At 45.0% G+C, this 17,467-nt stretch overlaps 1 protein-coding gene and 1 long non-coding RNA gene across 2 annotated transcripts in view; one reads left to right on the forward strand and one right to left on the reverse strand.

Moving 5' to 3' along the window:
• On the forward strand, nt 1–14,664 carry LOC309361912. The gene is made up of 3 exons (XR_014164697.1): nt 1–203; nt 2,010–2,098; nt 14,575–14,664. It is a non-coding gene; the product is annotated as an uncharacterized lncRNA (long non-coding RNA).
• Nucleotides 11,357–17,467, reverse strand: part of GFI1B (growth factor independent 1B transcriptional repressor) — a 27,896-nt gene continuing 21,785 nt past the window's right edge. Inside the window, exons 5-9 of the mRNA XM_081897189.1 lie at nt 17,288–17,449; nt 15,624–15,874; nt 14,671–14,808; nt 13,345–13,510; nt 11,357–12,632 (exon numbers count right to left, since the gene is read on the reverse strand). Coding sequence (XP_081753315.1) covers nt 12,454–12,632; nt 13,345–13,510; nt 14,671–14,808; nt 15,624–15,874; nt 17,288–17,449 — 896 coding nt within the window. The 3' untranslated portion in view covers nt 11,357–12,453. The remainder of the gene's footprint in view (nt 12,633–13,344; nt 13,511–14,670; nt 14,809–15,623; nt 15,875–17,287; nt 17,450–17,467) is intronic.

Here is a 17,467-nt window from a genome sequence, read left to right on the forward strand (position 1 = left end):
TTAAAGGCACAAGGAGAAGGGGACGACAGAGGACGAGATGGTTGGACAGTGTTCTCTAAGCTGAGTTGGACCAAACTGCAGGAGGCGATGGAAGACAGGAGTGCCTGGTGTGCTCTGGTCCATGGGGTCACGAAGAGTCGGACACAACCAAACAACTAAACAACAACAACAACAGAACTGCATCCACAGAAAATCTGAAAAACGTAAGCTTTTAATTTTTAAAATTTTCTTACAACTGCAGAAAGAGTATTATATGGAGCCGGTTCCACAGATCAAAGCAGCCGAGTTAGCAAATACAGTATTTCTGAGGGTCTGATAGTGTTGGCACATTTACTCTGCAGGAGAGAGAGGGAAAAGGTGGCATCAAAGGTAATCAGGAAGCCCTTTCTATTGGAGTGTTGATTCGTTCCCTTTTTAAGTCTGTTTATTCACTTCATGAACACCAGGGTGCACTATTTGACAACTATCAGTGACACAAGAGGCACACTATACAAGGGTTGTTGTTGTTTATTAAATACAGCAGTTGTTTTGCACGTTATTTTCTGGTGCTGGTTCCTCATAAGTTTTCAGGGGTCCTCAATTAGTAGATTAGTAATGGCGGGCAAACTTACTGTACTTTACCTACTGTTACTGATCTGCCTTGAAAACTTGCACCTTGCTGAAACTGTGGGTGAAGACTGATGTAAGAATTCAAATGTAATGGGAGGGTTTGAGCACACATTTGCTAACACTGCACTTAAAATATTGCAGTGGTACCTCGGGTTAAGTACTTAATTCGTTCTGGAGGTCCGTTCTTAACCTCAAACTGTTCTTAACCTGAAGCACCACTTTAGCTAATGGGGCCTCCCGCTGCCGCTGCGCCGCCAGAGCACAATTTCTGTTCTCATCCTGAAGCAAAGTTCTTAACCTGAGGTACTATTTCTGGGTTAGCGGAGTCTGTAACCTGAAGCATATGTAACCTGAAGCGTATGTAACCCGAGGTACCACTGTATATCTATCTTCACTAGAGCTGATCATAAGAGCATAAGAAGAGTCCTGCTAAATCAGGTTAAAGGCCCACCCAGTCCAGCCTCCATAGGTGCTTACTCTCTGGGGCCCTGGGGCCCAAAAAAATTGGTGCCAGGCCCATGCACGCTGCATGACATCCATGACCGCAGGCACCCACGGTCGCAGGGCCAAGCCGGCACTCCTGCCAGCATCTAGTCCCACAGGGGCCAACTAGATGCCTCTGCCCCTGGAGGGGGAACAAAGCCATCATGGCTAGTAGCCATTGATAGCCTTATCCTCCAATAGTTTGTCCAGTCCTCTTCCAGGTGTGTTCAAAAAGGTGGTCACCACTGCATCTTGTTGGCGCAAATCCCGCCATTTTAACTATGTGCTATGTGGTGAAATACTGTGGTGTGAAGCTTTGCGAGGGGGCGGCTTTCTGGAATTCACCCTATATACGAGGAAGGAGAAATTTTACAGTTTTCTGTCCGCAATGTCTGATTATTCTGTATAGTGCAGAAGCACTATGTCAGGAACCCAGAGACACTGTGGGGGAATTAAAATGACAGCCTGCAGCCACAGCCACCAGCATACAGAGCAACCCAAAACCCATGTGACTGTAGCAGCACGGAAGGTGGTATCCTCTCCGGTGTATGTATTATTCATAATTAATATCATTATTTCTTATTGTACACTGCTTCCATATATGCAGACTGTAAAGCAGTTTCTAAATGTGTAATTTAACAACAATAACAAAGTTTGGCCTGCTGTTTGTTTCCCATCTGCACAACTTATCCATTTTTAAATATATAGGAAAGGCCATACCCAAGTGACAGAGCATCTGCTTTGCATGCAGAAGGTCCCAGGTTCAATCCTCACTGGGAGCTCAGGGCCAGGCTGGGAATGTTCTCTGCCTGAAATCCTGGAGAGCCACTGCCAGTCAGTTCTTAGCCAGATGGACCAATGGCCTGATTCAGTGTAAGGCACCTTCTTACATTCTTAAATGAACAATTTATTTCCAGAAACATCAGAAGTCTCCAGTGCTCTCTTCCCCCACCCAAAAGGAAACCAACGTTATAAAAGTCAACCCCTGGAACTTGCTGCCGCTTCAGTAAGTTGTGTGCACGATAAGGTAAAGGTAAAGGGACCCTTGACTGTTAGGTCCAATCGCAGACTACTCTGGGGTTGCGCCGCTCATCTCGCTTTACTGGCAGAGGGAGTTTTTCTGGGTCATGTGGCCAGCATGACTAAGCTGCTTCTGGTGAACCAGAGCAGCGCACGGAAACGCCGTTTACCTTGCCGCCGGAGTCGTACCTATTTATCTACTTGCACTTTGACGTGCTTTCGAACTGCTAGGTTGGCAGGAGCTGGGACCGAACAATGGGAGCTCAGCCCGTCGTGGGGATTCGAACCGCCAACCTTCCGATCAGCAAGCCTTAGGCTCAGTGGTTTAGACCACAGCGCCACCCACGTCCTGTGTGCACTGTACAATATTATTAATAAGTCTTGCTAGTCATGGTGTTCTGACCACCTAATTGCCCCCTTTTTGTATTTCAACTCTCCTCCCATCCACCTTGGCAATCTGACATTGTGATTTGTTCAATGTGGGGCTTCTGTTTCTTTCCTCAGAGAAGATTTTGCTGAATCACCGGGGGCGGAGAATCCAAGGGACAAAAAGGCAAGTGGCAGGGAGCGATAACACGGTGGCCTTGAGGCTCAGTGGAGAGCAGGTTTAGGGCTCTCAGAAGGATTTCAGCTTGACAGCTGAGGAGGCAGAGCGGGGATTTGCAGAGAACTTCTTCACAGCACATAAAATAAATAGTGCATCATATAGATAGATAGATATTGAATTGTTAACAAAAAGACTTGCAAATGTAACAAAAAGAAAGAAAATAAAGAGTCAAAAGATTTAAAGCATAGAATGTCACAGCCTAGGACAAAAGTACAAAGACACAACACAGCTCCAAATGGATAATAAAAGTTTTAGCTCATACAAAGATTCGCTTTACAAGTAATAAAGATTTATAACAAAAAAAGTATTCTCCGCCTATGAGAATAAAGGTTCTGTGTAGACTTAAATGAGCCAGACATTTGCATACAATGAAGGCACCGAGTGACCACGTGCCTCCTCACGTGTTTGTGTAAGAAATAAAATCATGCCATATATATTTATTAAAATGCTCATTCGAGCTCTGCCCTTTAGTTGCTTGTAGTTTATGGGATATCTTTTAAAGGGCAATTTCATTTTCTCTTTTATTATTTATTAATTTACTGTAATTTATACCCCACCCTTCCACCCCAATAAGCCCAGGGTGACAGACAAAAGAGACACAGTTTTAAAACACATTCTAAATTTTATTATTTATTTATTTATATACTAGCTTTTCCTCAAAGAAGCTGAAGGTGGCCTACATTGTTTTCCCTTCCCTATTTTGTCCTCACAACAATCCTATGAGGTAGGTTAGACTGAGAGACAATGACTGGTCCAAGGGCACCTAATGAGCTTCACGGCTGAGTAGGGGATTCACATCCTGGTCTCCCAGGCCCTAGTCCAACACTGTAACCATTACAACACACTGCCACAACAGATGAAATAATTCTTAAAACCACTACATTTAAAACCATCTAAAAACAGTTTCAGTTAAAAACATTCTGAAAGCACTTGCGGTTATAAAGGTTATTCCATCCAAGGATAGCAGAGTCACCAGGAACAGTACTCTGCAGTCACCAAATGCCTAAAGAGGAATGTCTTCAAATAGAAAGGCACATATTGCAAGGGAGGGCATTCCACAACCAGGGACCCACCACTGAAAAGGCTTTGTCAGCTGGGTAGCCTCCCCAGTGGTGGCACCACCACCAAGTCCTCACCTGATGATTATAGGGTCTGAGATGGTTGGTATTTGAAAAGGGGCTCTTTTACGTACTTGGGTCCCATGCCATTTGGGGCTTTGTATGCTAATACTAATACATTGAATTTGGTCTGGTGGTTCACTGGCAGCCCCAGTAATATTTTCATTATTGGTTTTATATGGTCCCATCAGGCTGACCCAGTTTACAACCTAGCAATTGCATTATTCACCAGCTGCAGCCTCCAGTCCGTCTGTAAGGGCATCCCCATGTAGTAGTCCAAGGAGAAGGTCAATAGAGAGTGGACAATTGAGGCTATATTACATAGGGCAGCTCCACTCATTAGTCCCAGAAGTGACATTAAAATCTCACCGGTAGGGATGAGGGAGAAATTAAATGTGGTTCACATTTAAAAGTGAATATTTCAAATTTGCACTTTCTGAAACCATTTCTGAAGCCAGTGTGGTGTAGTGGTTAAGAGCGGTAGTCTCGTAATCTGGGGAACCGGGTTCGCGTCTCCGCTCCTCCACATGCAGCTGCTGGGTGACCTTGGGCCAGTCACACTTCTTTGAGGTCTCTCAGCCCCACTCACCTCACAGAGTGTTTGTTGTGGGGGAGGAAGGGAAAGGAGAATGTTAGCCGCTTTGAGACTCCTTTGGGTAGTGATAAAGCGGGATATCAAATCCAAACTCTTCTCTTCTTCTTCTTCATATGGGAACCAAGATGCAACACCTTTGAAATCCACACTTACCCTAATTTTGCATTGCAATTCTCCAACCAACCAATGTTTACAATCTGCATACACGAGTGGAATGTGTCTGTAAAAATTAATGTACAGTGGTACCTCGGGTTAAGTACTTAATTCGTTCCGGAGGTCCGTACTTAACCTGAAACTGTTCTTAACCTGAAGCACCACTTTAGCTGATGGGGCCTCCTGCTGCTGCCGTGCCGCCGGAGCCCGATTTCTGTTCTTATCCTGAAGCAAAGTTCTTAATCTGAAGCACTATTTCTGGCTTAGTGGAGTGTATAACCTGAAGCGTATGTAACCGAGGTACCACTGTATCTGTGAAATCATAGTACATGAATGCATTGTTTTAGGAAAAACTCTCTGCAAAAATGTGTATTTTATACAATACTGCTTACAAGAATGTGTTTATTAGGATAAATTCACACCATGTGGCCCCTAGAAAGTTGATTAGGAAGGAATGCAGCCCTCGGGTGGCAAATAGTGTGTTCTCCAATGTGTTACTGCACTCTTTGAACTTATCAAACACATGTCTCAGTTGTACAGGAGTGAGTGAGTCAACAGGCGGCTATGGGATGCCGCCACTTGTAGAACTGTTGTATTCAGCTTTGGTGGTGCAATGTTGCTCTTTAAAAATATGAAGAGACAAAAAAACGCTTTCTGCTCCAAGAGATAGTTTGCACTGAGCAGAAAGGAAGGGGATTCCGGCTCCTCGGCCACAGCCAAAAATGCAATGAAAGCTCCAAATAGAAAACAGTTTAGGAGGGAAGATAAGCTGTCCCGTTTTTGAAATGACATGGAAAAGGAAGTGCTGGGGAGGGGGGGCTTGTCATTTATTGAGAGCAGCAGCTTCCACATCAGCCAGTCTGCCATGGTATTCAAGTTTGTGTGTTTTGCAAAGAATTATGGGATATGCTCTATGACACACCCGCAAACACACATAGGCCATGCAGACATATTTGTTGTGTCTATTTTTTAAAAAAAAAAGATTTATAAACGTATTTGTCAAAATGAATGGTGCATACATAGCAAAACTGTACACAAAACTCAGTTAAAAACTAGTAATAATAATTATAATAATTTTTATTATTTGTACCCCACCCATCTGACTGGGTTGTCCCAACCACTCTGGGCCCCTTCCAACAGATATAAGAACAATAAAACATCAAACATTAAGAACTTTCCTATATACAGAGTTGCCTTCAGATGTTCTCTAAAAGTTGCATAGTTATTTATCACCTTGACATCAGATAGGAAGGTGAGCACCTCTGCCTGATTCCTTGTAACTTCACTTCCCCCACCTATTTTATTTCTCCTGTATTATGTTTTGTCATGTTAACAATTTGAATGCTTTGGAATTCAGAGAAACAGGAAATAAAAGGATATATATACAAATTGTTGCTCTGGGAGGGGAATGTGTGTGTGTGTGCACCTCCTAACAACTCTCTGCACCCATAACAAACTACAGCTGCCAGAATTTAACACGAACCCAGTTACAGTTTATAGTGGTATCATAGTGGTTTAAATGTATGATATGAAGGAGGCTTTAAAGAGGATACAGTCTTTTTGTAATAACTACTGCTCTAAGTGTCTCCCGTCCAAGACCTTCCATGTTTGCCTGCCGTGCAGATTTTCTCACCATCGCCTTCCATTTTGCAAAGTTCCCCAGTTGCATAGTGGGCCCACTTTGGAAGACTTTTACCTCCTCCTACACTCTGTTCCCATGTCCTCCGCCTTGCCAATTCTGCCTTTTGTTGTGGGGTGGAGAAAGCCCTTTTCTGGATCTCTGTGTTGTGAGACTGGGCTCTGATAAGGCCCAGGGTGACCTATCTTGCCCTGGTAGATCTTCCCCCTCCCTAACAGGCCTGCTTGACAGCCTTGGCAGTTGGCAGCTGGCAAACCCTGATAAACTTATCACCCCAAAGCTGAGCTCCACAGGCTGCCCTCCTCAACCTCAGATTTCCAGGCTCCCGTTTTCCAGTAGTGTTTTACTTTGTGTCAGGGTGAGGAGCATAAAACCAGAGGTTGCTTTAAAAAAAAAAAGCTCTCTCTTTGTATCCTTATTTTTTATTAACTTATTGCATTTATATTCCAAGGAAGGGTGGTGGGTGTGGTTCTCCCCCCTCATTTAATCCCCACAACATCGGGAGGTAGATCAGGCTGAGAGACAGTGGCTGTTACTACTACTGTCTTTAAATTATTGTTATCATTATCATTATTTTATCACATTTATAGTTCATCTTTTTCCCTAATTAAAGTTGGTGGGCATGGTCCTCCCAATCTTCATTTAATCCCCACAAGCACCTTGTGGGGTTGGTAAGGCTGAAAGGCTACTTTCTTTAAATTATTATTATGTAGTAGTTACCCCTTCACAGAGCTACAATTCCTAGCATCCTTAACAAACTACAGTTCCCAATATTCTCTTTTTGTGGCAGGAGCCATGTGATGTGCAGCTGTCCAGTACAGTGGTACCTCTGGTTACGTACTTAATTCGTTACGGAGGTCCGTTCTTAACCTGAAACTCTTCTTAACCTGAAGCACCACTTTAGCTAATGGGGCCTCCCGCTGCTGCCGCTACTGCCACTGTGTATTTTCTGTTCTCATCCTGAAGCAAAGTTCTTAACCCGAGGTACTATTTCTGGGTTAGCGGAGTCTGTAACCTGAAGCGTATGTAAACTGAAGCGTATGTAACCAGAAGTACCACTGTATGTGGACTTGCCACCTGCAGTTGGGCCACACTGCCAGCCTCAGCAGCCACCCTAGCTGCCAGTCAATTGGGAACTAACCTAACATTGAAATCTCAACAAAGCTGGAGGAATGAAAAGCCCGATTGTATCCTCTCCTGCCCTATCTTTCACCCCTCCCCACCTTAACACCTTCATTCCTGTGCTTGGGGGGGGAGGGGAGGGATATTTGGATTGCTTTGGTTAGCAAATTAGGGGCATGCAAAGCACTCCCTGCAGGGTTCTTCCAGGAGGGGCTGGGGGGGCAGTTTGCACGTTTGTGTATTCTTCCTTCCAGCTGTCTTCAACCAACAGATCTTGGGCTGATTGTGAGTAGGAAGAGCAAGAATGTGCAATCTCTAGAAAGGTAAAAGCATTTTGTGCGGTGGGGGAAGGTGAGGACATGGGAAGCTGCCTTATACTAAGGAAGGCCAACATTCCTTTAGCTCAGTAATGTCAACTCTGATGGGCAGCTACTCCCCAGTGTTTCAGACAAGGGGTCTCCTCTAGCCTTACCTGGAAATGCTATTGGGGATTGGAAATGCCTGGGCCTTCTGCATGTAAAAAAGTGCTCTGCTCTAGTCCTGGATAAATAACCGATTTAAATAGGAAGCCTTTTACCAACTCAGATCATTGGTCGAGCTACTCAATCTTGTCTACGCTGACTGGCAGCTGCTCTCCTGAGTTTCAGACAGGGGTCTCCTCTAGCCCTACCCAGAGATGCCGGGGATTGAACCAGGGACCTTCTACATGCAATTTTACAGAGTCAAAGCACTGGGTCCGTCTAGCTTGGTACTGTCTGCACTGACAGGCAGCGGCTGTCAGGATTGAATCTGGTGGGGATTGAACCTGGGACCTCTGCGCTGAAGGTACAACACTGTTGCCCTTCCCCAACATCACAGGAAGCTTCTTGTAGATGTAACTGCAATGGCCTTGCAAACCCCAGGTAAATCTGTAAATATCCATAAAAGCAAATCAGACACCTGGCTTCTCTCCTATCTTGTAAAACAAAAGGCTTTGCGTCAATGACATTTCCATCACTATCAGTTATTCACATTACCTGGCTAGCCATGAGGCTGGCTTACATAGCCCTGCTCTTGAATCTGTGTATCCTGAAAACATTCCCCCTCCCCACCTCTTCCTGTATTTATTTCCCCAGCTTCTCCTTCCATTCTAACTCATTTAGAGTGGCAGCAAGAAAATTAAGGGAGTCATGACTTCTGTTTTAAAACATCAGAGTCCACGCCTCTCCCTCTGACCCATGAGGTTGTCCCCAGGCAGGCCACACCCCCATACCTAAGTCATGCCTCTCAGATGGCCTCAGCTTTGTTATAAGAATTTAAAGTCTCAAATATATAAATTAAATGTACAAGGCAAACACGTACAGTGGTACCTCTGGATGCGAACGCGATCCGTTCCGGAGACCCGTTCACAACATGAAAACAGCGCAACCCGAAGCACCATATCTGCACAAGCGCACGGTGCGATTTAGCGCTTCTGCGCATGCGCAAGCGGCGAAACCCAGAAGTAACTCTTTCCAGTACTTCCGGGTCACCACGTGATGCAACCTGAAAGAACGTAACATGAAGCAAATGTAACATGAGGTATGACTGTACATGAATACATAAACCACATGTTTGAAACAGTACAGGAAGACAGTTCTGAAACCATTTTGACTCTCCTAAACTGACCAAATATTTCTCTGCAATGAGGGAGAAATAGAAAAAACCTCCCCATTGTCTCTGTGCTCACAAATCCTGCCTTAAGGGCACATTTAAGGTGTGAATAGGGTGAACCTGGGACCTGGATTCAGGAATTACCGGTAAGTAGTTATAATAACAAAAGAGTGGCCAAAAACCAGATAATGCAACCAGGTAACCTGCCAGACAGGAGATAAACAACGCACTCAGATTTATGTTGTAGACCACCTCTTCTGTGATGTAGATATGATGTTTCTGGGAACGGTCTGGAGTTTGAGGGTGGGCAATTTAAAAAGTCTATATAAGGGCGGGCACACCTTTGTTCTGGGCTCCTCTTCTTTCCTGCTTGGGGTGAGTGAGGAACTTGTTGCAACAGTTTAATAAAGATCAGGCTTACTAGCTGCTTTGCTTCTCAATATTCTCTGGTTGGCCTCTGTTATTTTCTCTTACCGATAGGGAACCCACTTAAGGACTCTATACAGGCCCTTGGATACCCCATAAGGTAAAAAGGGCAGATTTTGTTTACAACAGCCTCACAGGACAAATGGGGCGATCTGCCCCATGGAGCCACAGGTTCCCCACTCCCCACTCCTAGAGATAGTCATTTATTTTTATTTATAAAACACTCTCTTTGAAAGGTATATTTATCTCCTCTTACCCTTATCTGAGAGAAAGTCTGTTTACCCCCCAGCTCACGTGAATGTATGCTGTTTGGTAGAAGAATGTGGAAGAAAAGTTATTGCAGACCCTCCAACTGTCCTTATTTTCCAGGGAGGGACCTGAATTTACAGAAGCCATCCCGATTTCTGACTTGATCCTAGAATGTTCTGTTTTTCATTAGGACGTCCCTATTTTCATCAGAAAGATGTTGGAGGATGTGGTACGATGTTTTTATATGTGGGAAGCTAGCTAGAGTGGCTGGGGCAACACAGTAGGACACCCCTATTTTCTTCAGAGAAATGTTGGAGGGTATGTTATTGGCCTCTGTGTGGAGTGACAGCCAAGATCATAGGAGCCAATTCCTAGGGGCCAAGGTCCCTTCGCCCCCCATAAATTATTTGAGGGGGGCAGGTCCCCCAAAGGTGATGGGCCATGGTTTGTGTGTGCATCACGACTTGTGATCAATTCTGTGGAGCGGGGCTTACCTGCCCCCCATTATTTTATTCAAGTTGGCACCCACATGACCTCTCCCCACCCTGAGAACTAATGTAGGAGTATCTGCAGTACCCCAAGAGATAGAAAGGGTGAGGCCCCTGGCAGTTTGAAAATTGAGCTTTTGGTCCAAACTCTTTGAAATCAATGTATCATGTGGTTGATTTCTATACTTTTTACTTCCGTGTTAGGCATTATTATCTCTCCTGTTTAATTCTAAGCTGTTTAGTTAGGTTGGTTTGTCTGTATTGTTTTATACAAACTTGTATGGATTGATTTTTAAAAAAAAAATGCATTTATTGATATTATGTACTGTATCATAAAATTCATACAGTTTATACACCACTTATAAAAAACAACAACCTCAAAGCAGTTTACAAAAAAGGATAAAACAATAGAATTATCACTAAGAAAATAATTTAAGGCACTCAAAAAGTTAAAGTAACAATAGACTGAAAACAGATTCAATCTTGCGTCATGTTTCTAAGCATCCAGGTGGACTTGTCTAAACATCGTTTTTCGCAGGTGCCAAAAGAGAGTAAAATGCAGGCGCTTGCCTGGTATCAATAGGCAGAGCTCCAAAGCGTAGGTGCTGCCAGAGTAAAAGATTTATTAGAAATGTGGAATGCGTATTATGTGGCACCTGTAATAGTGGCAATTCCACTGATTCAAGTGGTCATGTGATAAGACGATCTCATAGGTTGTTTCTAATATATATTTTGAATTGTTATACTTGTTCTGCTGGTATGTTGTGATCCACCTTGGGCACAATTTTGTGGGGAAATGGAGTACAAAGAAACAGATGATAATTATATTAGTGGCATGGGGAGTTGGGGGTGTCTGAATACACCAAGACAGAGAGCAGAGAACCTCAACGCAAAGGTTTGTCCTCCAGTAACTATGTGCTCATAGGTGCTGTGTAAGGCATCTTTGCTAAAAACACCAGGGGTGGCATGATTCATTCAAAACAATATATACAATAAGATAAGCATAAATACATATTGACAGTGTTCTCTGAGAAGGCAGATGAGGTTTTGCCGGGGGGGGGGGCAACAAGGAGGGGCTGAAGCTTAGCCATTATGCTCTTCATTTTTGCAAATCTTCATGCAGCCTATCAGTGTTCCATGCTTAATGTGGTTTTAACTGTTGTTCCTTCTCCCTAGGGCATCATGGGCACTGTAGTCCTGTTGGGGAAGACTACAGTGGTACCTCAGGTTACATACGCTTTGGGTTACATACGCTTCAGGTTACTGACTCTGCTAACCCAGAAATATTACCTCGGGTTAAGAACTTTGCTTCAGGATGAGAACAGAAATCCTGCAGCAGCGGCGCAGTGGCAGCAGGAGGCCCCATTAGCTAAAGTGGTCTTCAGGTTAAGAACAGTTTCAGGTTAAGAACAGACCTCCGGAACGAATTAAGTTCTTAACCCGAGGTACTGCTGTAGTAGGAAATGTCCTACTCTCAGTAACCAACATTTCCTAGGATTCTTTGGAGGAAGCCATGACAGTTCAGCAGATAAAAAAATTATCCCAGAAGGGCCTTAGCTCAGTGACAGAGCACTTGTTTTGCAGGCAGATTATATGGAACAGACTTAGGCTCCATCCGCACTGTAGATTTAAAGCTGTATCATACAGCTTTCAACTTTCATAGCCTCCCCAAAGAAATTATGGGAACTGTAGCTTGTTAAGGGTGTAAGAGTACTTGGGAAATCCATTTCCCCTTCCCACAGTTTCCAGAATGGTTGAATAACCAATCCCTCTTAACTTTGGGATTTGTTGCTCTGTTAAGGGAATACTACTACTATACACCCTTAACAAACTACACTTCCCAGGATTCTTTGGAGGAAGAATTCCCGGAGTGGTTTAACAACTAATTCGCCATCCAGGGGAACTCTGGGAATTGTAGTTCTGTGAAAGGAGTGGGGAGTCTCCAAATTACTCTCAGCCTCCTTAGCAAACGACAGTTTCCTAGAAGCCGTGGTATGAGACAGCTTTAAACGTACAGTGCAGAGAGGGCCTCAAACCAAGTAAGGCTGTTGAGCTGTCTAGCTCAGTACTGTCTCCATTGACAGCCCTCCCTTGAAGGAGAAGAAAATCTACAGGTGGGGGAAACTGAGCCTAAGCAATGGGCCCTCTGGAGAAGAACAATGCTGCTCTTCCTTAAGCTCCTTCATTCTTTCTCTCTCTCGACGGAGAACAGGATGAAATTCATCTTGGGCACACTCTCCTCTCTCCGCAAGGATCTCTCCTGATGTCAGCCATCTCCCCTTAGCTGAGCTCAGAAGGCTGCTCTCCTCATCTCACTTGAGGCTATGCTGACTCTCCCGGTGTCGCCGCAGATCCACCTTGCGCTGGAAGCCCTTGCCGCAGAGCTCACAGCTAAACGGCTTGAACCCAGTGTGCTTGCGGCTGTGTGTAATGAGGTTGGAGCTCTGGCTGAAGGCTTTGCCACAGACCTGGCATTTGTGTGGCTTCTCCCCTGGATGGCAAAGAGGAGACGACAAGAAGTAAAAATATATCAGCAGCTCTAATTAGTCGTATGGTCTTAGGAGCTCGAACAGTAATTGTAACTCAATGGGAAAGAGCCCAAAGTCTTACACTGGATGCTTGGTACTATTTACCTTGGAATATAGCTATAATGGATAAAATTATTTTTGATAAAGGACACTCCCAAAACTCCACAGGTGCCCACTGGCCTAAGAGGTGTGGTGAACCATTACAGGGCCCCTGGGAAGCTTGTTGCGCTTACATCCCAGGAACAACTTCAAGGCAAGGGAGAGACCAAACTGGCTTCTCTCCTGGATGGCAATGAAAGGCGGTCAAAAGGAATTATTATATGTATCCATTAGGTCACCAACATGGCACTCAGGGGCTCCAATGTAACTTCTAGTCCCTGTGGATGTGGGTTCAAATCCCAACTTCTCCATGAAGCTCACTGGGTCATCTATTACTTTGTCTCAACCTAAACCTACCTTACAGGGTTGTTGTGAACATAAACTGGGGAGGGGAGAAACCACTTTGAGCTCCTTGGAGGAAAGGTGAGTCTAGACATATAATAATAAACAAGTAAAAAAACCAAGTATTGCACCTGCATGTGCAATAGACACATTTTGCAATTGACACATGAGTGAAATAGGCTGAACCAGCATCTCCCCATCCCACCAGCGGGGGGGGGGCACTCCTCCTCTCACCTGTGTGGATGTAAGTGTGTTTCTTCATGTCTGACTTCTGGTGGAAGCGTTTCCCGCAGTACTGGCAGGGGTACGGCCTTGTGTCTGAGTGGATCAGCAAGTGAGTGGAGAGGGTGGAAGAGCGTTTGAAAGTCTTCCCACACATTTTGCATGCAAAGCTTCTCTCCTGTAACAAGAAGATCAAGAAATCGAGACCAAAAATCAGGCCAGTTGTCCAGAGATGGGAAACACCAACCCTGGAAATCACGCAAGTGAATACAAGCAGCATTTGCTATTGTTGGGGTTGTTTTAGTCTGCAAAACCTAAGTAAATGTTATTTCCAGTTTATGTCTTCCAGGTTTTCCTCAGGTTGAAATTGATCACATAACTAATGACATAATTAATTTTGCTTGTTTCAAGTGAATAGTGACTAGTGAGAGAATAACAATGTAGGTACTTTTTGGATTTGGAACTTTTTAATTTAGAGAAAAAGCAGGGAAGAGGTGACATGACAGACGTTTAAAGTTCAAGGACAGAAAAAAGGAAGAACTTCTTCGCACAGCTCATAGTTAAACTATGGAATTTGCTCCCACAGGAGATAGCTACCAACCTAGATGGCTTTAAAAGAGTTTTGGATAAATTCATGAAGGGTAAGGCTGTTGATGACTACTAGCCATGATGGCTATGCTCTGCCTCTGCAGTTGAAGGCAGCACTGCTTCTGAATATCAATTGCTGGAAACCACAGGAGGGGAGAGGGACCCGGGTGGCGCTGAGCCTAGAGCTTGCCGACCAGAAGGTCGGCAGTTCGAATCCCCATGACGGGGTGAGCTCCCGTTGCTCGGTCCCTGCTCCTGCCTCCCTGCTCCTGCCAACCTAGCAGTTCGAAAGCATGTCAAAGTGCAAGTAGCTAAATAGGTACCGCTCTGGTGGGAAGGTAAACGGCGTTTCCGTGCGCTGCTCTGGTTCGCCAGAAGTGGCTTAGTCATGCTGGCCACATGACCCGGAAGCTATACGCCGGCTCCCTCGGCCAATAAAGCGAGATGAGCGCCGCAACCCCAGAGTCAGTCACGACTGGATCTAATGGTCAGGGGTCCCTTTTCCTTTACAGGAGGGGAGAGGGCTCTTGTGCTTGAATCCTGCTTGTGGGCTTACCACTGGGGTCTCTGGTTAGCCACTGTAAGAAAAGGATGCTGAACTAGATGGGCTATTGGCCTGATCCAACAAGGGATTATTGTGTTCTTATGTTGTAGGTTTTCAGGGAAGCTGAACAGTAGTGGAATGGAAACAGATCTGATTGTGAGAGACACGGGACAGGATGAATATTATTGCCTCCTCTCACTCCTGACCTGAGAGTGAATGTTGGCGTGTTGCTCCAGACTCACAGCGTGCCCAAACGTTTTGCCGCAGGTGTCGCAAGCAAAGGGTCGTGTGCCGCTATGGGATCGTCGGACGTGGACCTCCAGCCCATGTGGGGTAGAAAATATCTGAGAGGGCAAAGAGATGTTTTTAGAACTGTGGCAGTTCAGTCTGTCTCACGTTCTGCTTTTCTGCCTTTCCTTCTCATGGAGCAGGCTTTCCCCAACATGGTTCCAGCCCCACCGGTGTTTTGGACAACAAGTCTCATTAGCCTGTAGCAGGAGGCAAATAGTTAAAGCCCTTTTCCATCCACCATACCAAGTTCCCACTCTAGATTAGATCTCCTTTACACCTGCAACTTTTTTAACCTTTTTTTTTTAGCCATTCAGCAGCATGAATTATGTCTGCATCATCTAGGTTATCATGGCAGCTGGGTCCATGGAGACTATGCTGCCTGCTTGCTTCCTATCTGGTCAGCCTGTAGATTAGTAAATGAGCAATTTGTTTCAATGATGTAAAACAAACAACAACAAACCACCCTTGTGGGATTCTCTCCTTACAATGAAATAGGCGCCTATATTTGTTCTCTCATGAGAGAGGGGAATGCCTTTTCTTAGATCAGAATGGGGAACTTTTGGCCTTCCAAATGCCCAGCTTCAAACCTTTCTAGCCCAGATGGTTGTTAGATGAGCTGGGAACTGGGAATGTGATCCTAAGCTTGGTTATTTCCTCCTTCTTCCCAATTCATTTTCCTTTTGTGTCATGTCTTTTTAGATAAATGATCGGTAAGCCTCTATGGGAGCCTCTCTTGGTCGAATGGTGGGGGTAAAATATTTAAATAAACTCCCATCAGCCCCAGCAGGTATGGGCGAGGATGATGGAAGTTGTAATCCAACATCAGAAGGACCACAGATTTATCACCGATGGTCCACGGGGAACTCACCTTGTTACAGATCACACAGTGGTATGTCTCCATGTCCGGTGAGAATCTCAGGCTGTAGTCAAGGGGTGGCTCTGAGGCAGGGAGGAGGTGGCTCTCATACAGGCTAACGGAATGTTCCAGAAGGGTAGAAGAGACTGGCCTGTAGCTGTATGGAGGACGGAAGGCACTCCAAGCAAAACTGGGCTTGTAAAAGGTGGCCACACTTTCAACTGAGCCAGTGTCTTTGGATTTCAGAGCTTGGACAGGCATCTCTGAGGTGGAATAGGATGAATCATATTATCAGCCTGCTCATAATTTACTTTTTTTGAACCTTCCAGGGCTGTGGGCAGCCTTTTTCAGCCCCAGGGTCACAATCCCTTCTAGGCAACCTTCCCAGGGCCACATACCAGTGGCAAGCATGGCCCGAGGCAAAAGTGGATGGAGCCATATGTGTAGTGCTTTTTTCCTGGGGGTACGCATACCCCTAAACATTTTGTGAATCTTTGTACTTTTGTCCATTTAATGTATTTACTTTTCCCGATCTGAACTATAAAATGGTGATTTTCTTGAGTCAAAATGAGAGTACCTCTAAACATCTTTTTTTATATAGAAAAAAAAGCATTCCATACATGTAAATTTTATCTTTCTAGAGCAAAGAAGCATACACACCCTCTCCATCCTCCACCGAGGCAAACAAGGGCACATTCCAGCCAGGGAAAAACACTCGAGGTACAAAGCAAGGGCTTAAATCAGCAGGACAGAAAGACTGTTTTAAACCCATTTCCCCATCAATACTTCTTCCTACATATCCTAAAAGCAATGGTGTAAATTTGACCACTGGGCGATGCTGATGTACTGCTAAACAGAGCATCACATACCAGCCTCAGTCCAGTATACCTGAAGGAGCGTCTCCACCCCCATCGTTCTGCCCGGACACTGAGGTCCAGTGCTGAGGGCCTTCTGGTGGTTTCCTCGCTGCAAGAAGCCAAGTTACAGGGAACCAGGCAGAGGGCCTTCTCGGTAGTGGCACCCGCCCTGTGGAACACCCTCCCACCAGATGTCAAAGAGAACAACAACTACCAGACTTTTAGAAGACATCTGAAGGCAGCCCTGTTTAGGGAAGCTTTTAAGGTTTGATGCATTACTGTATTTTGATATTTTGTTGGAGGCTTCCCAGAGTGGCTTGGGAGGCCCAGCCAGATGGGCGGGGTATAAATAATAAATTATTATAATTATTGTTATTGTTATTCACTGATTCATTCTGACCCCCAGGCTTTGCAGCTCCCTGGGGCTTTCTCCCAGGCAAGTGAGTACAGGACCGCAGCCTAAGTATGTGAATATTGGAAGCTGCACCCTGGACTTGCATACCAAAGGGAAGACAAGGGGCACACGGCCACTCTATCCGGCAAGTTCAGCACTTTCTCTTCTCAGATTTCCACTCAAGCTGAACTGGAAACTTGACCCTGAGCTTGGTTATTTCCTCCTCCCAGTCAGTTTTCCTTTTGTGCTGTGTCTTTTTAAATAGTGATCTGGCTGCTGCTCTGGGAACCTCTCTTGATGACACACACACACACACACACACACACACACACACACACACACAATTTATTTTAAACAAAAAAAAAGAGCACTGATTCTTATCCAGCCTGCTTCAAATAAAGTGCTGTGACCCACTGCTCGCTCACCTGATATTGGAGGCCCTGACACTGTTCTGGTCATACTCTGGGCAGGGAGAACATACTCTTCTTTGACTCCTTTGGGTTCATTTCCATCTTTTGGAGCAGGGCCTTGTGGGCAGCCAGTGCTGAGGGCCTCGCTGTCCTTGGGGGTGTTGTGGCCATGAATAACTGTGATCAGAATGCAGG

Source organism: Podarcis melisellensis, assembly GCF_964234715.1.
Source record: "Podarcis melisellensis genome assembly, chromosome: Z".
NCBI classification, from domain to species: Eukaryota; Metazoa; Chordata; class Lepidosauria; order Squamata; family Lacertidae; genus Podarcis; species Podarcis melisellensis.